The sequence below is a fragment of the Mastigoproctus giganteus genome, chromosome 4, assembly GCF_048544385.1.
Source record: "Mastigoproctus giganteus isolate SK-2022 chromosome 4, ASM4854438v1, whole genome shotgun sequence".
Taxonomy (NCBI): domain Eukaryota; kingdom Metazoa; phylum Arthropoda; class Arachnida; order Uropygi; family Thelyphonidae; genus Mastigoproctus; species Mastigoproctus giganteus.
The window spans coordinates 208,126,854-208,151,402 of NC_143578.1; the positions used below are offsets into that span (position 1 = coordinate 208,126,854).

At 35.7% G+C, this 24,549-nt stretch overlaps 1 protein-coding gene across 4 annotated transcripts in view; it reads right to left on the bottom strand.

Annotated features, from left to right (window-relative positions):
• LOC150087353 (uncharacterized) overlaps window positions 1-24,549 on the bottom strand; it is a 521,069-nt gene that overhangs the window by 407,823 nt on the left and 88,697 nt on the right. For all 4 annotated transcript variants that reach the window (XM_090371151.1, XM_090371150.1, XM_090371149.1 and 1 more), the window contains exon 5: window positions 7,587-7,806. In XM_090371151.1, the coding sequence (XP_090227277.1) occupies window positions 7,587-7,806 (220 nt within the window). The remainder of the gene's footprint in view (window positions 1-7,586; window positions 7,807-24,549) is intronic.

The following is a 24,549-nucleotide window of genomic DNA, read 5'->3' on the forward strand; positions in this document are numbered from 1 at the left end:
AGGTCCACTGTTGTTTTGTATATTTATCAATGATATTGTTGAAGGTATATCAGGCTTAATGTCGAAGTTTGCAGATGATACAAAGGCTGGCAGGGTTGTTAATGACAGTAATGGCAGTCTGCTACTGCAACAGGATCTAGATAATTTGGGCAGATGGGCTAAGAAGTGGCAACTGAAGTTTAACCTTGACAAATGCAAAGTACTGCATATGGGTAGAAATAACCCCAGAGAAACGTACCAACTGTGTGGTACTACACTTAAGGTGGTAGAAAATGAAAGACCTGGGAGTAATTGTGCAGTCAGATATGAAGTTCTCTGAGCAATGCAGACAGGCTGCCAGGGCAGGTCATGGGGTTTTGTCAATGATATATAGAAATTTTGCTAGCAGGGAAAAGGAGGTGATTTTCCCTCTGTATAAGGCAATGGTCAGGCCACGCCTTGAGTACTGTGTACAGGTCTGGAGACCTCATTTTAGGAAGGATGTAGATTTACTTGAGCGGGTATAGAGAAGGGTAACAAGATTGGTGAGGGGAATGAAGGGATCCTCTTACCAAGAGAGGCTTAAGTTCTGCAAATTGCAGTGGCTGGAGACTAGGCACCTGTGCGGTGATCTGATTGAGGTATAAGGCCTTGAATGGATTGAGCACGCTGAATTCTGATGGGATCCTTCCACTTGTTCAGATTACAAACCTAAGGGGGCATAAATTCAAATTAAGAAAAGACAGATGTAGAATAGATGTGCGGAAATTTGCCTTTCGCCAGCGGGTGTTTAATTGCTGGAACAAATTTCCATCTGTCGTTGTTGAAGTTGATAGCTTGAATAAATTTAAGGAGGAATTGGACAGGCATTTGGAGGGAATGGTGTGATTTTTTTTTTTTTTTTTTGGGGTGATGTTGCATAAGCTCATAACATTTGCTTTCTTGCATCACATGCCACTACTACTACTACTGTTATTTGACCTTATTTTCCCCATTTCCATTAATTAGAAAAAAAGAAAGAAAAAATTCAATCAATTTAAGAAAAAGATCAAATATGCCTGAAATGTAATGCACTGCATATATTACCTAGCTTTTTTATAGGACATTTAGCAAGATCAGTTTGCACTTTGGTATGAAGTTTACTGAAGATGATAATGCTAAAAAGATGGAAATGTGATGGATACTCTCTCAAAGGTATGTAGAATTGTACATAATAAACAACATAGCACTTAATTTAATATAGCTTGTAAACAGTAAACTGTATGACTAATAATAACATCAAAAATTAAATGACATGCAAGAAATTTCCTTAGGGACTTCTCTGAGTTAAACTGTGCACCACCCCACTGACCAAAAAAAAGTGAATATAAATTTTATTTTTTGCTACAGGCTTTTTTCAGGCGGAAAAAATTTGTGCTGTTCTATTTTTCACTCTGCCTTTGTTCCTTGATCGTACCCAAAAATCGATGTTTCGTGACTTATCACTTGCAAAAAGAACTCTGGCTCGCTTTCAACACAATCAAGACAGTGAAGGCAGATGTTCCTCCAATTTTGGTTCTGTTCTTTAGTGCACTTTTTTTTTAGCACCATTCTCACAAAATTTTGTGCATGCCCAAAATGCTCTGTCAAAATGTCAGAGAGCTTGGTGACAAATGCTCATCTCGTGTGCCATCAATCTTACAATCAACCGTCAGTCAGACAATCAGAGCCTTTATGCTCTCCACATTCTGAAATGCGTTAAGAACTTTAGCCTCAGGCCGTGAGAGATTTAGACAAATGTACAAGTTAGTGCAAATGCATCATATTAGTATGCAGCTAAACTCTGATTTAGCACAAACATGCAAAGACAGCATCATTTAAGTTATATGTTATATTGTGAATACCTTCACGAGTTCCCACGATATAGCACTACTTCGAATAAGTAACACTTGACCAAAGGAGAAGGTTTTACTTATTCTCAGCAGATACCACCACCCAGATGGCACCGTTTCAGGGAGGTTTTTCTCTCATGGAATGAGAGGAAAACATGAAAGATTTATTGCATTACTACAGAAAGAATTGCCAGATCCAGATACTTTGTTTCCTTTCACTGTAGTCTTCATCAGCAGAATCTGTTGCTCCTTCCCACCTGGCTACGGAGGCGCCTTTAAGCAGTCGCAAAAGTCATAAGTCTGTCCATTTTTAGTTTTGTTATCATCTTTGCTAATTTTTTTGTTTAAATTCCTCATAAAATAATAAGCTGTAATTAAAATTGTAAATATGACTACAAAAATATAAATTTTTTTGCATATATTTAATTCCCAGCATGTGGCCTAATAGTATCTTGGTTAAATAAAATATGGCCTTCCAATGTAAAAAGGTTCTCCACCCCTGTACTAACTAGACAGTAAACTGACATTCTACCCATACCTCTGCTAACCTTCTAAGAAGATTTAGAATTATGCCTGTATAGTATCACACATCAGCAGTGCAGACTGGGGGCTCAAAAAATGAACCCTGGTGATCATTTATAAAGCCATCTTCATGCCTTTTTTTTTATTCTGTTACAGCTCAGGAGTCCAGTTCTGCATGACACTACTCGTTAGGAACAAATTAAAAATTGGTTAAATTTAGGGAAGCATCCTTCTGGCCTGTTCCTAAGCTTGCTGTACTATTAGCACTCCTGCCCTTCATCAGGTACTGGTGGATACCCTTTCCCCTTGACCTGAAAGTCATCAAGAATGGACTACCCATTGCCTCAAGAGACAAATTCCACCTTTCATTATGAATATAATTCTGGCTGACACAGATCGAGAAGCAGAAGGATTCTTGGGCTGCTGCCTACTACCTAGCAGTTGGCTTGTGACACTACTTAATAGTACAGACAACCCCGTATAATGTAGTACTTCTACAACACGGTTTCGCTCTAACACGATTGATAAATTGAGGCAATCTTCACACAACAGTACTTATATAACACGATTTGAGAATTGCAGGAAATCTCTCATAACACGGTATTTTTGAGTTTTTGTGCTAGAAAAGCCCTGCTATTATGTTAGATTTAATTTTCAACGTTTCCATTCCTTTTTGTGAATCCCCGCTATTGACTGGCTAGTCGTTATTGTCTTTGTGATATTTTTCTAAAGCACATTTCTGGAGGTCACTACTATAAAACAATAAAAACAATCTGCAGTTTCCAGGTTATTGGTCTTTTCTGTTGGTGTAATCAATTATAAATGGTAGTAAACTTGATCTTGTATTTTCTATAGTACCGATAGCTAGAATTCTGTGAGTTTTCACATTATTATGGTGAAATGTGTTTCCCGTTCCACGAAATAGTCAATCATGAAAAACAAATAAATTTACAGAAATTCATTACTCCGTATCTCACTCATGCGTGCTGTGTTCTTTGTTATTAATTGCTTATCATATTTACTGTTTTAAATTTTACAACAAAAAAAAGGCAGTGAGCAGAAATATCAATTAGTATGTACATATTACAGTGTGTAAGCATAAATTTATTTCTATTTTGCTAACTGGAAAATATTCTTCTGATTTTCATGTATCGTTTAACTTTGTTAATTGGTAAGGTAATAAAGTTAAATTTGTACTTTGTATCTTTATAGCAGGGGCAAACTGTAATTTGTGGGAGATCAGTAAGTCAGGTTCTGTGCTATTGAACTTGTGCTTGTTTGAGACCATAAAAAATTGTGACTTCGAAGCATGCAGTTGGACTTTTAAAGTGAGCAGAAGTTACACGAAATCTAGAGGCTGCAGAAGAGTTGTGCTTAGCAGCGATGAAGTGAAGAAACTTAAATGAACGTACATTATCTGACATATAAGTATCACAGTTTGTCAGGTAAGACATTTGTTCAGTTATTACTATTTAAGTTACTACTATTATAAAAATAATAGTTAAAATATTACGTTATTACTACTATAAAAATTAAGTTTCCGATGGTTTAAAAAAAGTGGTGTATTTTTGTTACCTTTTGGAACCTAACCCTCCTTTTTGTACTGGTTCTTAGTCCCGTATAACATGGTTTCGCATTACACGAGATTTTGTAGGAACCAAACTACCATGTTATACGAGGGTTACCTGTAGTGTCCAAAGTGTCCCTAGGGTAGTCCATTCTTGACCTTCAGGTCAAGGGTATCCACCAGTACCTGAAGGGCAGGAGTGCTGACAGAATAGCATGCACAGGAACAGGCCAGAAGGATGGTTCCGTGAATTGAATAATTTTTAATCTGTTCGCTAAAAGCTCTCTCATCCACAGATTTCTTCCTTCTGTCAAACTCACATACTCACAACGTCCACCCTAGACCACATCCAGCTTGTTTGTAACATTCATCACCAGCCATGGATCGTTCAAGATCAAGCTCACCAATCTCAGCCTCTTGAATGACCCCATATGTTCTTTGTGGTGTTCCAGAACACTGAGAACACCTTCACTATTATTGTCCAAATTATGATGATCTGAGAAATTAATTTACAAAATGCTCAACCTTTCAATGAACAGAACACCTATTCATATCGAACAAAGATTATTACCAACCTTTGTTTGACTTTGCTCACGTATTCTTCCTTCGCTGACAAACCACCCTAAGAAATAACCCACAGGTAAGCCAAATGCTTTAATCTTCCAATATGGGAGTCGCCCATTCAACCTAGTAGCATAGTTGAAACTCCTGACACTGTTGACATGTGCAGCATGGGATCTTTTTACTGGATCAGACAGGACCTTCACTCCAACCCAACAATTCCGCCACCTGTGATTGTCTTGATATCTCCTACTCAGCGAGAATTCCTGAAGTGGACTACTAATGCTATCTTAATGTAAAGCTATCTTCGTGCTGGGTGAGGCAGAACCATCACTCTGTCCCACTACCACTTCCTTTGGGCTCACCTGCTAATCCTTTATTGGCAGAATTAATGGAGTCTGTTTCCCCTAGTAGATCTGACCCAGTGGAAAATGCTAGCACTTTTAGTGCAAGATTACCTTCGCAACTGAGAGAGCTCCTAACTCTTCTGTCTTTTCATTTTCTCCACCTGCTGGCAATTGCTCACTCCACTTGTCCACTTTATATTGCTTCAACCCATAGATGAGAATTCTCCTCTTTCACCCACCTCCAGTTACTCCTTTATTTGGATAAGCCAAATCCACTATTTAGTGGATTTGGCTTATCCACTATTTAACCCAATTTAATGACAACCAAGGACGGAGTTAGTGCACTTCTACTTCCTTGAGCATATTTTAATCCCATTTCCATTATAATTACTATTTACCCACCCCTTAATTTAAGAACCAATCACCTTAAAGCTAGTCATCTCTTGCCATTCAAACCACAGCAATTGCAGATCGATCAAGGTGAGTACTGAAAAATTAAGCCCTTGCTATTTTTTTAATTTAGTCCAATAAAACAGTACTTTAAAACATACTATAACTTCTAAGTATCTAGTTGTGCATTAATTGTTGGGTTGAATGCTAATGGCTGTAAGTCTCAGTATTTTCCTAAATATAGCCAAACTTTAATCTGAGCAGTTTTGGAAGTGCTTAATTATTATTTACTTGGAAGTATACATGCAAAGAACTTCTCAGGTACCTTGAAACTATAATATTTTTTCCTTCTGCTTCAACATACTAGTTTTAATTTCACATCACATAAACAATAAGCTGTTGACACAAACTAGCATATTGGTTGATGCATCTGCTACAGAAATTAGATACTTTGTTTTATATTTAACTATACAAAATCTATTTTTCTTTATCTCAGTTATTAATACTATTTTTATCCTTAATTTATGTGAAAAACATTGAAGAATCGAGTGAAGTGGGGGTGGGGGACTTGTATTTTTTTCTCCCATTTTCAGCAGAACTAGTAAAGGTGTTTTTTTTTTTTTTTTTTCAGGGAAAATAAAGTGCAAAAAAATTAATTTTTAAATTTCTCATTAAAAATAAATCACATTTAATAAGTATTACAATCCACTAGTAAAAGATCAAGTATTGGCATATTTCAAGCAAATTTCAAAAAAATCAAAAACTTTTTCCCAAAAAAAAAAAAAAAAAAAAAAGTTTGGCATTTGTCAAGTGCCATGAGATTGTGTATTTGAAGAATCCATGAACCGCATTGCAAGGAATGTTGGACTGGCTTTAAAAATGTGGTATGCTATTTTTGGGAAACAATATACACCCAGATTCTGAGACAATTGTGAGTGGCATACTGAAAAAGTTCAGAAAACTAGGTTGTAATACAAGTGTTAAGTTGCACTTGCTTTCTCATCTTAACTATTTCCCAAAAAATTTTGTTAGTTTACATGAAGAGGAAAGAGAAACATACCATTGGTATATAAAAAAAACAGGGAGAAGAATCAAATGGAATAGAATGTCAATACAATGGCCAACTATTTCTGAATGCTAAACACAGTCTAATGTATAAAAAATTGAGTTTGTAGCCAAAAGTCAGAAGTTTATGACTGCCGGCATAGAATTTGTGTGATGTGAATTGTTTTGTTTTTGTTGTTTGTTATATGGTTTTTAGGAGCATTGGCAACTAAGGCCATATTGCTCCAGGATATGCGGTGGTCATTCCCTGGCCTTTCCACATCCTCCGTATTTGGTGGTGACGGGCTCGAACCCCGGTCTAATCAAGAAGCTTGTGCTATGCACTGCTGCTCCTTCCCACCTGGCTACGGAGGCGCCATGATGTGACTTAGTTGGAAGGAAACGTATAATGAGAGTGGAAGTAATCTACAACCGGAAGATTGTGAATAGTATGATGAGTCTCTATATGTAGAGTGAATGAGTGGGCAAGTGTCTTATTGTGAGATTTGAATTTGCCCCTAATTGACTGGAATAAGTGGGAAGGGAATCTCACTATGGGAAAATTTTTAAATTAACTAGATTATTATTATTTGTATCAGCAAGTTAGAGAAAATACTGGGAGTAAGAATATTCTATATCTCATCATTACTCACAAATCAGATGATGTCACAAGGCTGTCAAGGTGGAATGATGAAAAAAAGATGTTACAGGAGTAATGATAAACAGACAGGTTTTAATTTCAGAAAAGGAGACTATGACAGTTTAAGATGCTAAATGAGAAGTAATGTATGCCAACAATTGTTCAGACGTCCCCACAGCCCTCATGATATATTCTTCCAGAAAATAGTAAATGCAGAATTATACCATCTACATCAGGTCCTACTACTTTTAGTCATTCCCAGAAGTCTAGAAACAGTTTCCTTACACCATGATTACATTCACCTTCTCCCAATTAAATATCCCTTGTCTTCAAGCAGCTTCAATACCAAAAGGCAAAAAAACACTAATATTAAGGTTACCAAGCAATTTATTTACAGTATAATATAATTAAGTCACTACACTATACACAAACACATTCAGTACCTATAAAAGAAATTAATCTTACAAACTAATATACAAATGAAACTCAGGATTGCACAATTGAAACTGCCTATACTCTTGATCTGTGTACTCTGAACAGGTTTCTATTGCTCCTACCTTAAATTTAGTTTTTAATGATATTCAATAAGAATATTTAAAACAAGATGCCACTGACATTTTTATAGTCGACAAGAAAAATACAAGCAAAAACGGACAGATTCTTACTTTGTGGTCTTAGACTTGGTCCTGGACCATACTGAGAATCTGCATTGGATTTCTGGCTGCCTTCTGTTTGTGCATCTCCACCAGCTAACTTCGGGAATTCCTGAGGAAAAAATGGCGACTGCTGGGCCAAGAAGTTCCGTTCTTGACCACCATCCTCTTGGTTTGATGTAACACTGCTCCAAGTTTTGCTTGTTCCTGTGCTGGCATTTGCACTTGAAGTCTTTTTTTTATAAAAAAAAAAAGGCAAAATTAATTTTTAAAAGAAATTTTATATACATTTCAATAAACAAATTAGATTAGTATTAAATTATCTTCACTGCAATTTTCATATAGTAAATTTTCAATCTATTTCATATAGTAAAAAACCTCTTTACTGTATTACTATATTTTTACTGGTAGTTGCTTGGGCTTTCCAAATGTCTGAGAGCCAAAACATCTGGAATCTTCAAGTAATTGGCACTTTTTTTCTTTTGTATTTTTAACAATTACTACCTTAAGAAAGAAATGACTACTAGACACAGAAATAGAACATTTTAAGGTACACCGATTTTCAGACCAACTTTAGAATTAATCAATAGTTAGGAAGCTTATTATATTATAAAGAAAAGTTATGCTAAATATCAGCCAGAATACTATATGCCAGCTTGACACCAACACCATTTTATCCGTCTACCTAAGTTGCTAATATCTTTTTAAATTATGCCAGTGCGAGTTGTTAAAAAGATATTAGCAACCTAAGCAAAACTGTGAATAAAGGTTTTTAAGTTGAGCTTCAGTCAGAGCTACAGTGCTGAATACTCAGTGCTCGGTCTTGAATGAAAGCAGAAAATCTCTCCATAGTCGAACCAAATGCAGGTAAAACATACAAATTGATTTAGTATTACAGTACAATGGGGGGGGGGGGGGAGACAGAACTTAACCATATCCCCGTCCGCTGGGGTACGTACCAGCCCCAACTGGGTTCAGCAAGTTAATTCTATAATTTTTACTCTAATTACAGAGCTGAAACTCGCTATAGTTGGAGCCAGAACTGTTTTCTTGAATTTCCCACTTAAATTTTCAAAACCTTCTATTGAATTTCACGCAAATGACAAAAATGTGACATCAAGTATGCAATTTTTTAGGCCTTTTCAATTAATTTTTTTACCCCCGCCCTAACCAGCCTAGAGCTTATGAAACCCGACACTTGATTCGTTTCTTGGTGTAGAGCGCGCGAATTTCTTTTTACGGAGAGGAGCAGAACAACTCCGCGTGAATACGAGCGAAGCGTGGGAAGTATATATCACGTTACCAGTACAAATACATCGAGACGGTAAGGGAGAAGTGTAAATAAACAAAAGACGAACAGGAGCTACTGTTTTTGACATAAGAAGCAATAAAGCCATACAGTAGCAATAACAGTTTATGGAAGGTGAACAGATCGTATATCCTATCTTCAACGTGTATTGCTCCTACGAACAGAAGATCAAGGAAATTCATCTGTTGGAAACGGGAAAAACTGGTGTAAAACTGATATTTCACTGCATTATACTGATATATCACAGATAACACTGCAATGCGCATTTGATAAAAAAAAAAAAAAAAAAGTTCGCTTCATTGTAATTGTTTTTAGTAAACAATATCAGAACAGCAGTTTCCATCTTCTAACCAAATTTCGAGAAAATATTTCCACCCATAGCTGCGTTATAAACTTCTAAACTTCGAAACTGGTGCATCAAAAGAAAGAAAAACAAAATCATCCGCTATGAATTTCTTTCTTTCTTGAAATGTGTATTGTTCATATTTGTGAACTGCAATATTTGTAACAATACAAAGCTAACAGATTACAACTAACGGCTGCTCAAAAAGTATCATTAGAAGATATTTGCTTGTTACGCTTTGATGTCATAATGTTAGAAAGTAAAAATGCGAAATATTGTTCTCTAAAACAATTGCAGTTTCGGCATCCTAGGATGAAGCTGACTTAGAGCTGCAATGCTGTTTTTTTTATTATTATTTATTTTCTTTATTTATTTTTTGTTTTTGTATGGGCGGCTCCTAGAACAAAAGTTCATCTCGGCCTCGTTACTCTGTTCAGTTTTTACGCATTGTCAGGGTAAGTCCAGTGTGTGTCGTGAAAAAAAAAAAAAAAAAAAAATCATCCCGCTTAGGAATATCCCATGTTGGATGAAGACAGATGAAAAGGAAGGCAAGAGAGAGAGAGAAAAAAATTTTTCATCCCGCACTGGAGAAAGTGACAGGAAAGAAAAACTGTTTGTGAGCTTATGTGTGTGTTCTGTATTGTGATGTTGTATTTGGGCATTCTGGCTACCTGGAAGCAGCAATCACCTGGACGACTGCCTCCAGGTACTCGTCCCTAGCAGGAGGGCAAGATCTCCCCTACTAACTGCACGCCCTCCTCCCTGGGGAACTAGTAGTAGTAGTAGTGGCATGTGATGCAAGAAAGCAAGTGTATGAGCTTATGCAGCATCAGCCAAAAAAAAAAGTTCCCAGGGAGGAAAGAAAAACTTGTATAAGATAAAGAGAGGGAAGGAGAAAAGAGGAGAAGCACTAACCCGGCCCAGGGAAGCCCCAATCCAGGATGGATTGCTAGAATAACACAAGAAAAAAAAAAAATAATAATAATATAATATAATAAAATAAAATAAAATAAATGAAAGTTAGCGCTCTAGACCTTTGACAATCTCTTGGCCTTCTGCCCACCAAAAGGGTATTTTTTATTTCTCTCTCTCTCTCTCTCCAGGGTCGGACTAGAAAGGGTGGACTCCCTCCCCTAAGGAGTTTTTTCCCCTCAAGTGAAAGAAGGGAATTGGAAATTTCATGAAAATGAACCCTGTATTTCTTCATTCGGTGAACAGCTACTCTGTCAGCGCAAGAGAAGTGAAATTACATTTGCAGCTCAGAATGGAATTCAAACATTGAAACACATGACATTTTATGTTGAATTTTTCGGGCGTTGTGTGATAATGAAAATTCAATTTTTCTCTGGAAATTTTTTGATGATATCAAATGCATGTCAAGGAAATATTGAAGTATTCAATAACAATTACTTACAATTTCCCAATCCCTCACTACGAGTAACGGATTGTTCTCACAATCTGTTACTAGCTGCGCATTTTTTTTTTTTTTTTTTCGTTTGTACACCAGTGAGATGCATGTGACGTTCCTTCGATATCAGTTTTCGAAGTTTATAACGCAGCTACGAATAGAAATACTTTCTTGAAATTTCGTAAGAAGATCAAATATACATCCATGAAACTGCTGTTCCGATTTGGTCCTCTAGAAACAATTACAATAAAGCGACCTTTTTTTTTTTATGAAATGCGCATTGTAGTGATCAGTTTTACGACAGTTTTTTTCTTTCTGCTTCCAGTAGATGAATTTCCTTGATTTTTTTTTAGTAGATAATACATATTGAAGAAAGGAAATGCAATATTTTAGTTTTTCAAAACCAATTCGTTGCAATTCTTTCGTACAACAATTACGAAAAGCAATAAAACTACTGTTGTGAGTGAGCCATGCAAATTAGTGTTCGCAAGTAATGATGCTCAACTGTTTGTTTTCCACGAAAGTTGTTTACAGTTTCATTTTCTCCTTGGATCACCTTGGTAACGCTAATGACGTAAGCTTGACCAGTGAATTATCTCTCTGCGTGCGTTGATTCGTTTTAGCCAGAGGCGCCGAGCTGACGCGCGAATTTTGAACTAATGAAGTAACGCGTTTTATTTTCAAAGCTTGGATCTTGTTTTGCCGACATCAAAATTTAATAAATTGAAATGTGATCGTACATTTTTGCTGTTTTAGAGTGAATTAATAGTTTTTGCTGAGCGCTAAAGGTAGGAAATCAAAGAATATACTTCTGTTTATGTACATTGAGAGTTTCAATTTGGAAAATTGAGTAGAAATTATGAAAATTATTAGTTTTCTTCGGGGGGGAGCAACTTTCGAGTTAGGGTTAAAAATTAGACAAAAACAGGGCGGACCAGGCTCGGGTTAAACAGCAACCAGCAAAAAAAAAAATAAATAAAATAAAATAAAAATAAATTAAAACTTCATTTTCCCATTCCTTCTGATTTCCTTTTTCTAATTCACTCAAAATTATCCCTTTGGCCAAATGAAAATTTCCACACATGTAATCTACGGCAATTCTTTTCCAATTTAAATTTATATCCCCTTGTGTTTCAACTCAGAAAGGGTAAAGATGCCATCAGCATTTACTCTACTTAACCCTTAAACATTTAAATTAGCTCACCACACATATGCCTAGTTACCAGAGATTGCAATTTACAATATCCTTTAATTGTCCCAACAGATCTCATTGCATTTCTCTCCACTGTTTCCAACAGATCTATGTTCTTTCTGTTATGAGGTTTCCAAACCTGTATGTTTGTTTGTTTATTTATTTATTTATTTGGTTTTTAGGAGCATTAGCAACTAAGGCCATATTGCTCCAGGGATATGCAGTGGTCATTCCCTGACCTTTCCGCATCCTCCGTATTTGGTGGTCACGGGCTCGAACCCCGGTCTAATCAAGAAGCGTGTGCTACGCAATGCTGCTCCTGCCCACCTGGATACGGAGGCACCTCCAAACCTGTATGTGCAGTGTCGACTTGTTTCTTTAAGGTCAACAAAGTGAGAACCAAACTGTCATTTACTGTGTTCAAAAATATTTCTGCAAAAAAAAAGTTGAAATGAAAAATTTTTTTAACCACTCATTCCTCAAGGTGCCTTGAAAGCAATCAAAACAGTAGACAGCGCAAGAGTGAAAGTTACTGCATGATGACACACTTGCACAACTCCCCCTTACTCACCTGACCTCTCACTATGCACCTTCACAAAAGTGAAACTATATTTACAACACTAATGCTTCCACAGTAATTCAGAGATTATTGTTGAAACTCTGGATGTTCACCATATTATCCAGCAGAGGTAAGTTCCACCAGCAATTGTAATTGGTGGCAAAAATGCATTAAAGAGGAGTACTTGGAGTGGCTGTGCCTAGGTTGTTACATTTAACTGTGCCAGTTAGGATTTTTTTTTTTTTTTTTTTTAACAGTACTGCCATTAACTTGCAAACATTTATAAATGTTTGCAGGTTACAATCCCCATGGTTCAGACTAAGCAAGACAATCATGAAGCTGCTGAAAATATAACCTTTTTGTCAGACAATGAAAAACACTCAGGTTCAGTTAAGTTTAGTCTCGAAATCCTACTCTACAAAAGCAAAGTGCTTTTTGTGGTAAGATGCTGCAAAAATAAAAAAGAAAGAAGCTACTTCAATAAAATCCAAACTAACTAACTCAGGTTCAGTTAAGTTTAGTCTCGAAATCCTACTCTACAAAAGCAAAGTGCTTTTTGTGGTAAGATGCTGCAAAAATAAAAAAGAAAGAAGCTACTTCAATAAAATCCAAAATACAGAATGATTTATTAATAACTTACAAGATATAAGCATAGGCATAAAATGAAGTTAGAAATCTGGACAAGTAATTATTACTTGCAAAAGTGAGCTCCTGGTTTATGAACTTGCAATTTACAAATCTGCAAACTGGACGTTTGTAACTGTTTTACTAAGAAAAGTCTGACACCACATTCAATTTATGAACTCTCATCACAATGCTGCAAATTTTTTAGTGGCCTCAAAGTGCCATATTTTCAATGATGAAACGAGCAAGAATGAAATATTTCCGATATCTTTTAAATATAGTATTTAATGTACTTAACAATTAACATACACTGCAAATATAGCTCACTATTTAAAGTATATTTTTGGTAGAAATGTACCATCAATCTCCCCAATGAAAGTTTTTTTTGGAAGTTTAATTTATTGCCTGCGGGGGGGGGGGGGGGGGGATTTACTATTCTTTCTGAAATTATTTCATATTTCCAGTTATAAATATGCAACTTTCTGATATTGCAGCAGTACAAGATAAAGAACTTCCATTTGGTGTCTGTCAAGCTGAAGGAGACTAGAGGTTATCCAACTGCAGCATGATCTAGAAACGTTTTTCTGCAATTGTTTATTTCTATTTTATTAAACAATCATTCTGTGTACACAATTCCAAATATGCTGCTACAACTATTGTTATGGTGATTTTTTTCTTTAAGCAAAAACATTGTATATACCTGTATACTTCAACTCATAAGTATGGTTCCTGAAATATAGTCTATAGTACAATAAGGATATTATTATTTTAAAAATCTTATTGATGACAAAAATTAATTTAATTGTTAGAGCATATATCTTGCAAAAATCTTATTGTCATCCTAGTCAGAATGTATTTTTCACAGTAAATATTTTTGAAACTTTACGAACTACTTTTTTAGAACATGGTAAACTGGGAGGGTTACTGTATCACACGTTTCCTGAAAAATGTTACCACATTTCATGGAAATCAGTTCAAATCATTGTTTTTCAACTAGCACACATTTACATCCATATTTTGATGCACTTTTAAATAAAAGTTATTTGATAATCTATAACAAAAACAGATTTTATTGCTATGATTAATTTGAATGATTGTTTCTAGTTATAAAGGGTTCCCCCCAATGACAGTGAATGAGCAAAAAGTTAAGGTAAAACTATTTTGTTCACTTTGTGACAACATTGGGATTTTATTTTCCAAAAACAGAGAACCCCATATAATGATGTTACACTAATTTCTTACACATTCCGGAATGTTCTATTATTAAGAAAATATTGAAAAACAGTGGTTTTGATCAACGTTCCCAACTTGTGATCTGCAGGACTCAACAATAAAACAGAGCTTCCTTTGTGATAGGTATCAATCAGGCCTCTGTAGCAGAGTGGTTAGGAGCGAGAGTGCAGCAACACACACACAAACACCAAGTAGACTGGGATTCAAGCTCCTGACTGTTAAATACAGTCGATCTGCCAACTCTCACTGGATCAGCGTGGCAGATTATGGTCCATTTTCTCTCAACATTGTTGAGGACACTTCCATCCCACAGTGGGTTGATAATGGCTGGAGTTTACGTTTTTTTTTATCAATCCCAATAACAGTGAGGGCAGACAGAGGGATACCCATTAACAACCTGACATTGTACTTAAGAAATAGTTACCAATATATTTTCACATATAGTTTAAAATTTTTTGTAGCCCGTGGCCTCTACCCAAACTACAAAAATCAGCAAAAATTTGTTCCTGGTTTATGTAGGCCAGATTTCATGTAATTTATCTTTACAAATCCTTTTTATTATTACAGGTGGGTGGGTGGGGGTGTGTGGGTGGTTTCACATGGCTGTTGTGTTTTCTGGTGCAAGGGCTACTTAAGCCTCCCAAATCAACTGATTTTGAATATTACACATGGCACCAAGAATCCCGCTGCATTTGAAGAGTTGGATGTTTTGCAGCACATGCTTCCAGTTCATTCCCTAGAATATAACAATTGAATTATTTTATTCTAGGGAATGAACTGGAATGAAAAAACAACTTTCAGAATTAAAATAAAATTATCAAGAGCAAGTCAAGCAGAAGAGTATCCAGGATGTAGAGGATGGGAATCTCTTAGAATCGATTTACTGTATGCTGCAAGATACAAAGCAAAGCATGGCACAGTGTTACTGAAAACACGACTGCAAATTGTCTGGTTTGTTGGATTTTCAACAACAAATTTCATTACAGAGAGAAGTGGATGTAAATGCTCAAGGTTGATTGTTGTAATTTCTGCTTTTAGTGTAACTGAAGAAGTTTGATTTTTTTTAAATGTTGATAATGATATTTAGATTGGTTTAAGTGATGCAGGGAGTTTCCCAGATTAAAACAATAAGGAAAACATGACAAAAGTTACGCAGAAGGAATTAAGCGCACCTACTTGTCAATATACTTTGATGGTAGTTGATGTACTGTGTACATTTATTGAAGACCTTCCAACTACAGCAGAAATTATTTCGTTCATATAAATCATATTGAGGACATTGTGGAATGGTAATTGAAGATATTGTACTTGCAGAACCCTCCATTTTTTTTTTTTTTTTTTTAAATCAGAGATATTACCATAAATCACTGAATACTTCATCCTGAAGCCACTCAAGCCCACAACGAACTTAAGCAGATATTGTTTTCCTGTGAAAACTCACTCTAGTTTTCATAATTCTCTTAAAAATCCTTAAAAGATGTCCACTTCAAGTGCAAAACTATTTACTGACTAAGCCAGAGATGACCAAAATGCAGCATAAGTGGCACTCACAATTATTGTTAAAGATGTGCCTCCCAACGTAGATGAGGGGAAAAAATAAATACTAATAATTGTAATAAAAAAAAAAGATATATATATATATATATATATATATATATATATTCAGTCGAGCTTAGTTATAACAAGCTGTTATTTGTTTTTAGGAGCATTAGCAACTAAGGCCATACTGCTCCAGGGATATGCGGTGGTCATTCCCTGACCTTTCCACATACTCCGTATTTGGTGGTCACGAGTTATAACAAGCACGAAAATAATGAGATCATGGCTGTAATGAGCAAAAAATTATGATTTTAATTTATGCATATTCCCACACAATCTCTCACAGTTAAAACAAGTATACTATACAAATATACCGTACAAATTCTGGTAACTATGCAAACATTCTTAATTGCTTAGGTAGTTGAAAAAACCCAATTCTTGGAATAGACAAAAATGAAATGGCCAATTTGGCTTTTATGACCACCCACATTGGATTGGCAGCCAGTTTATGACCTTGTCCTTTCGATGATAGGGCTATACAGTAGTGAACTGGCATCCTGAAATAAATTTATAGATAACTGAATCATAAATTTTGGAAATAGGACTTCTAAGAACTTTGCATGCAGATCACTTTACTGTCATTTTAAAGTAAATCAGTTAGAAATTAACCCTTTCTTTGGAAACATGTCTACTAACAAAAGAGTGTTTCTCAATTCGCAAAAAATTCGAACTTATTCGTGAGTTAGAAAGTGGGGCAAAACACGTTGACGTGTATAAAAAGTTTTTTGTCCTCTGACAGTATTGGCATTATGAAAGATTAAACATATTTACATATCGGCACTGGAAAAGAACATAGCCAGGGGGGTTAGAAAGTGCAAGGTTACATACACACGCCGATGAGGCATTGCTTCAGTGGTTCACTACACAAAGTAGTGCTGGATTTCCAACAGACGGTCCAAACTTGGACTCGACGATTTTGCAGGTAACACCAGTTGGCTGGATCGATTGAAAAACCGACATAACATCGTTTATGCAAAAATTAAGTGGAGAATCTCGATCTGCAGATCCAATAATAGCAAATGACTGCATTAACCATGTTTGGCAGAAATCAGGAAAGATTAATGATAAAGACATCTACAATGCTGACGAAACAAGACACTTTTATAATTTGACATCTGACAATACATTTAAATTCAAAGGGGGAAAATGTGTTGGTGGGGGAAAAAAAATCAGACTTGTTTGATGGTGCTCGTATGTGCAAATATGACAGGAACTGATAAACTTATCCAAAACCTCTGTTTCGAAAATGTAAGAAAACTTCCGGTGGATTACACTGCGAACAAGAAAGCTTGGATGGCTTCTGATATTTTTTAGCTATACGTAAATGATTGGAATAAGGAGCTATTCACAAAGAATAAAAATATATTTTATTGTTAGTTGATAACTGTCATGCACATCCCCAAATTCAAAATTTATCCAACAATAGGCTAGTGTTTTTGCTTCCCAATGCAACATTGATTTTACAATCAACAGACATAGGTGTAATCAAGAGTTTGAAAGAATTTTATAAAAAAATTTTTTAGTTCTACATCAAAAAGAACAGAAATCTAACATTGGTTTTAAGTTTTTAAGTTTCACACAGGTTTTGAAAGGATTTTATAAAGGGTTTCTAGTTCCACATATAATCAGTCACTGCGCCAGCGGAAGTAAGAGAAGTTCTACATATAATCAGTCAAAGAGAACAAAAACTTAGTATATATCGATATTGAATGCTATAAATTTATTGAATGATGCAGGGAACAACGTTAATTTGACAACCATATTGAATTGCTTCAAGAAATCTAAATTAAATTCAAATGAAATTTCAATCATGGATGACGAAGGTGATGGAAACGAAGAAAACTTACCATTATTGGAATGGTTGCTAGGTAACAACGTTGTAGGTTTTAATACAGATAACATCAATGAATTTGTATGAGCCGATGACAACTTATTAACTAATGGTTTTCCTACAGAGTGACATTGTAGATGCTGGGCTCAAGAAAGACAATGAAAGCTATGATGATGATATGATGACAAGTGAAAGTGAACTAAAATCAGTGCCGACAATCTCCCAAGCTCATGGTGCAATAGACAAATTAATCAGTTTTTTTGAAGGAACTGAGGCAAATAACGAGATTTTTAACGTTTTGAATGTTTTAAGGGGAAACTTGAGAAATATCAGAGTGAAATCTTTAAAACAAATATCAATTTTAAGGTTCATAAATAAAAAGACTAACTGAAATCAGTTTATTATTAATTAGTATTGTTTTTAATTACAGAGATATAAATTGTGTTTAGCATTATAGTTTGTCAGTCACTTGATGCTCGTTATAACTAAGTTTGACTGTGGACTCTCGATTTTCCAGGATAGAGGGTAAAAAAAAAAGAAATATTCCTGGATTATCAATTTCCCAGTTAATCCAAAAATACAGTAAGTCCCCGACATACGTAAGAGATACATTCCAGGACTTCTTGCGTAAGTCGAGTTTTACGTAACTTGGGAATGACTAATAAAATATTGCTACTATATCCCTGATATGCCAAGAATAAAAATCCTCATAATATCCTCAGAAGAATGAACAAAAATAGTTATATATTTTTAATTAGTTCAACTAAAAACTTTATCTGGGGACACGGTGAAGTAGCTGGAGTGGCATATAAGAAAAGAAAACATAAAAGGAAGAAAAACCACGTTATTGTACTATAAAAACTGACATATTTTGTAGCCTTTGTTATTATAGTTGACCTTCATTGGTGTCGATTGCTTCACCGCTTCTTGTATTCTGTCTTTCTCCTTTATTGCATTCACTATTGCCACTGACAAATCTGAATTCTGCATGATACTTGTTAATGTTTGGCCATTTTCATATATCCTTATTGTTTTAATTTTCTGATCCAACTCGATAGCTTTCCTTTTCTTGATAGATTTACTAGTACTACCCTCAGTCGGCACCATGATAATGGTCAAAATGAAATTTTCTGTAAAGAACTTCACAGGGTTAAGGCAAAACTCACTATTCTCACTCCACACAAGCTCACATTTTACTAAAGTGCATTTCTGGAGGTGACTGCCATAAAACAATTTGCACTTTCCGGGTTATTTTTGGGCTTTTCTGTTAGTACAATTAATTATAAACTGTAGTAAACTCGATCTTATTGCATTTGTGATAATACTGATAACTGGAATTGTGTGGGTTTTTACGTTATTATAGTGAATGTGTGTCCCCTTCATTGAAATCTTCAGTCATTAAAAAATATATATGTAAGTAGCATAACCCAAGTCTGAAACTAATACAGCAAGTCAGGGACTTACTGTATCAAGTTCAGCAACCTACGTAAAAAGTGTGGCGATAGATAAAAAATGAAAAAACTACTCACGGGTCCAATACGATGCTACCACGTATTTTTTTACGACGTAGATTTTAAATCTAATAGCTTCTCTTTACTTTGTCTCGTATGGTTTGGTCACCAACATTATAATGGTTCATTAGAGATTTAAAGGATGCACCATTTCCAAACTTTTGAATAATCAAGTTTTTGCTTAATTGAAAGCACAACTCTTTTTGAGTTTGCCCATCATGTTCGTGATCTCTAAAAAAAAAAAAGTTACTATAAAAAAAATTCTGACATCCCTGACATACGAAAAAAAAATTTATCCTTTTGCAGATGCGGAACACAACAGTCGAGGCGACACACTAAAACTAAACATTTCGTGTCTTCTTTTTTTTTAGCGGCAGGTGTGAAGACAGTGGGAGTTGCAAGATAATAGGTACACTAATCTCCCAATGACGACTTATAACGCCACTTCCTGTTGCTTATTTACAACTTGCAAAACATCTGTTTATACCTATTCTATTTATTACTTCAATTTAACGATTTCTGGTTTTTTTTTGATTTTTATTTGGAATCTTGGTTATGTGTCCTGGTTAATCCGATCCCAGTAAATCAAGTCTGCTGTATATACAGGGTGATTCGGGAGGAATATTTACCATTCCTCCTGAATTACCTGAATGGGAGTTTTCTGAGTAAAAAAGTTCATATAAACATGTCCAATTCTCAATAGATACAGCTGTTTGAAATTGGCATACAGAAAGCCATTATGAGAAGTATTAAAGAATGATAAATGACATTGTATTTATCGACTTTTCTGAATGATACAAAACACAATTGACAAATTTTTTACAATTCACAATAAATTTTCAAAACTTCCACAGTCAACCTCAATGCACTTTGCAACTCTTTTGGTAATATGACGTGTTGTTCTTCTGAGGTAGTCTTGACATTCCTTTATGAGGGGAGTAGTATTCAAAATGCAAATGATCAATTCGTCCCTTGTATTCACCTTTTCTTTGTATACTGCGCTTTTCATCCATCCCACAAATAAAAATCTAATGGGGTGCAGTCTAAAGACCTTGGTGGCCAATGAACAGGATTACCGTGGCCGAATCATAGTTTGGGAAAAATTCAATTTAGATATTGTATCACCAGATGGTTATAATGTCAGTGTCATGCTGAATGAACGTACCAATCCTTGTAGCCAAGAGAACATCATCCAATAGTAGTGGAAGTTCGGTTTGCAGAAATTCTAGGTAAACAGGCCCTGTAAAAAGATTTTGTAAAACAACAGACCCAGTCAACTGATTGTCAATGATACAACACCACACATTTACAGAGAAGCAATGTTGAAAATCTGTTTCACAGTAGCATGTGGATTTTCGTCTGACCACCTATGAGAGTTACCGGTGTTGTTGATACCATCACGGGTGAAAGTATCTTCATCACTGAACAGTATTAATGGAATTAATCAGTGAGTAGTATTTATCCACTGGCAAAATTCCAACTACTGAGTGTCGTCTCCTGGTGAAAGTGTTGCACCCGCTGTATGTGAAATGGATATAAGCGGTGTTCACATAATGTTCACCATACTCCTGTCTGTGGAACACCGATATGCATAGAAATTCTTCGTGTGCTAACAGTAGGACTACATTCTGATTGAAGAATGTGTTCTATTTCATCCACATTTTGTTCCTTTGCATGTTCAGAAGAAATATGAGTAAATACGAGTGCTGGAAACTGTACCAGTCTCGTGCAGTTTGGTGTAAACACTAGTAAACGCTCTTGAATTCAGTATTTTCTACAAGCAGCAGTAGCACTTCTACCACAAAAACTGCAGCTAAACACCATATCAGCATGTGCAAAGATGTGTGGCATCCTTAACACTTTAACACCAAACAGCGTCACATTATAACTGTTTCTTGGTCACATCTGATTCAGGGAGCTGTGCATGCCAGTTTCAAATAGCTGTATCTCCATATCCATTGAGAATTGGACACATGTTTATATGAACTTTTTTACTCAGAATATTCGATACTATAACCTCCCAAAATATTTACTATTCCTCCTGAATCACCTTGTGTGAGTGAGTGAGTGAGTGAGTTAAACTAAACACAAACAGAGCATTTCAAAGTGGGTGCATACCATCTCTTTTAGGGTGATTATATTGATCTAATCAATTAAAATAGAATTATTGAAAATTTAAGACATTTCTTCATGTGTTTCACACATGGGAGTGTGGGGATTGGCAAGCTCTGGAGACTTGCTTTAAAAGCTGATAACTGAACTAGTCCTTTTCAAAAAATCTTAGTTAACCTTGTGCCTCATAAAGCAGGATTCGTGGTTGGTACCATGAGTGCACATGTGAGAGAGAGAGAAAAATGGTGTGCAGAGATGTTAGTGAGATTTTCATGACTGATTCTTTTGGATTGAATATTTATTAAACCTATATTAAATTTATTTTATAAACAAAATTATTTAATTTTTATTAGATGCTCTTGACATAAAATTTATTTTCATAGTTGTCAATTACATTTGACAGTGCTAGGTGTGGATTAGTAAATAGATGGGGAGATTATCTATAATGTATTTTGCATATAATATATAATGCTGCAGGAAAAGGTTGGTTACTTTTTTGACTAGGCAATCTTTCCAATATGATATGTAGCATTTTTTTTAAATTTCATTTACAGATGTCCAGGATAAAAACAATGCCAATCATGGTTTTCAAACAGAATGCGATTCACAAGGAATTTGTACCTGAGGGGAAGCGAGTCAATGTTGTGTTCTACAAAAAGGTGGTACTTCAAAGACTAATGAAGTGCATTTCTCAGGTGAGGCTACAATTTCAAGAGAAAAGCAGCCGGGTCTTGTTGCATGACAATGTGCCCACAAATTCTGCACTTGTGAAGACAATGCTGACAAAACATGGCATTGTGCAGGTCAACCACCACACTATTCTTGTCATCTAATACTGGTGAACTTTCCTCTTTCCTGAGGTGAAACCTGCCCTTAAAGGAAAGAGATTTCAGGATGCTGATGATAGAAAAACGTAACCCAAACTAAACATCTCTTTGGAAACCACTGACTCTCAGAAAATTTTACCAAGGTGTAATAAGCAGAAGCAACAAAGAGCATCATGCAAAGACTAGTGCATTCAATCAGATGATTACTTTGAATAAAAATAAAATCGTTTTTGAGCTATTTTACTGTTCTTTTTATTGCACCAGTCCAAAAACTTGATTGCCACACCTCATGTGTGTGTATGTATATATAAATATATATATTTGAATTGTGTCAAAAGACATTTAGGTTTAAATATTAAATGGTGTAAGTATTGTAAATATTGGCTCCAGCATTAATGCTATTGTCATATACAACCCATGCACGTGTAATTAGACATTACACGTGCATGGGTTGTATATGTACTTGACTTATTTATACATTTTTGTTTTTAAATTGTGGTACTACTTGGGAGCATCAGGTTTGTAGTGACCCCAACCAACCCGCTAGTTATATTTAAACCGAGCCCTGGTATGGATAGCCTTACATATAAAATGAGATAAATATAAAAAAATATAAGATACATATAAAAATAACAAAAATTAATGAAATTTTAAAGAATGCTGGAGAAATTGGCAAAAGAGTGAAAATTAATGAAAATTAACATTCTTCCTCATAGCCATATCTCTGCTACTCCTCAGGGGCTTTGAGCAGACATATAGTCCTACTAGAGGAATGTATTATACATACCCATTTCTGTAATCTCTATACCAGTTTTGCTGGGTTAATTATTTGGAATTATAAGAGTAATCTTATTGAAGAAATGTACTTATTTTTATATAAGTACTTAATTTTAAATAAACAGGGTGGTTTACGTATATTACAGCAAACTGTGATAGGAGATTCAAAGCCCTACACGTATGTAAAAGCACCACAAGATGCATTGAAGACCACAGGATGCATTGAATGGAGCGTGTTGGGAATGGTGGGAGGCGTTTTACCAAGATCATTAATACATGAGTTGGAAGAAAAATGGGATGCTAGCAGGTCAGCTTTATCCTTGGCTGAAGTGACAACAGAACCATCTGGTTTGGACAGAGGTGGGAGCAGAGATGGGCAAAAGTTGCGGCCAATAGCTTTGGCAAGAGACCAGAATGCTTGGCTACCATTAGGGCAAGAAGCAAGTTTTCTACTCTTAGCCTGTTCAAACTCTAGTTTGGACTGATTAATAACTGCTTTACAATTGTTGCAAGCTTTGGTGTAAGCAGAAAATGAAACTGAAGAATTAGAAACAAGCCAATTACGATATGCAACATTCTTCTCTTGGACAGCCTTAGCACATTTATTGGAAAACCAAGGTTTAGATAAAGGACAAGATTTTAGAGTGGACTGTGGGATAAAGGATTCCATTCCTGCAAGAATAATTTCACTGACACGATCTGAGCAAACACTGACATCAGAAGTTTTGAAACAGTAATCCGACCAAGGAAAAGAAGAAAAGAAGTCTCGCAGGTCATCCCATTTTGCATTCTTGTAATGCCAAACACGAGGTTGGGAATAGCCATGAGATAAAGGTTCCATTGGAGAAGAGACAATCACCAAGTCGTGATCTGAAGTGCCTAAAGGACCTCTCACTTCAACCGTGTACTTAGAAGGGTTGTTTGTGAGAAAAAGATCAAGCGTATTGGCTGTATGTTTAGGGTTGTCTGGTATTCTTGTAGGTAAATGAACAATCTGTGCTAGGTCATTAGTAATTGCAAAAGCCTCAGCATCTCAACCTGCTGGGTCGGTGTGACTAGAAAACGGAAGCCAGCTGGAGTTGTGAACATTAAAATCACCAAGGAAAATTACCTCACTGTTAGGAAAGTTGAACTGGAGAAAGTCAAGTTGCAAAGAGAGGAAGTCAAAGAGCTCCAAGTGATTAGTGGAGCTGGGAGAACGGTAGAGACAACAGATGAATTTGACACAATGAGGTAGAGAGATTTTAAGCCAGAGAAGATCAAAGAGAGGAGGTTCCAAATTGCCAAGTCTCTGACAGGGAATATCAGAACGGACATATGCACAAGTACCACCTTTGAGGCGAAAGGAATCATACAGCGAATAATTTGGGCATCTGAGATGAGCAGTAGTTGAATCAACCGATAACTGAGATTCTGTCAGAAAAAGTACATGGGGGTTGGCAGACTGCAAGTGGAAATGGACAGAATTGAGACCACGTGTATATTTGAAATGGATTAGGAAGTCCTTGGGAGGTTTAGATCTTTTTGCAGATAAGCTTGCTCTATTCATTTGACAATTCATGGTGTATTCAATAGTAAGAAAAAGTGGGTGGTACATGCTGTATGAAGTAATGAAATTTTTGGATATGGTGTACATGTGATAAGAATATA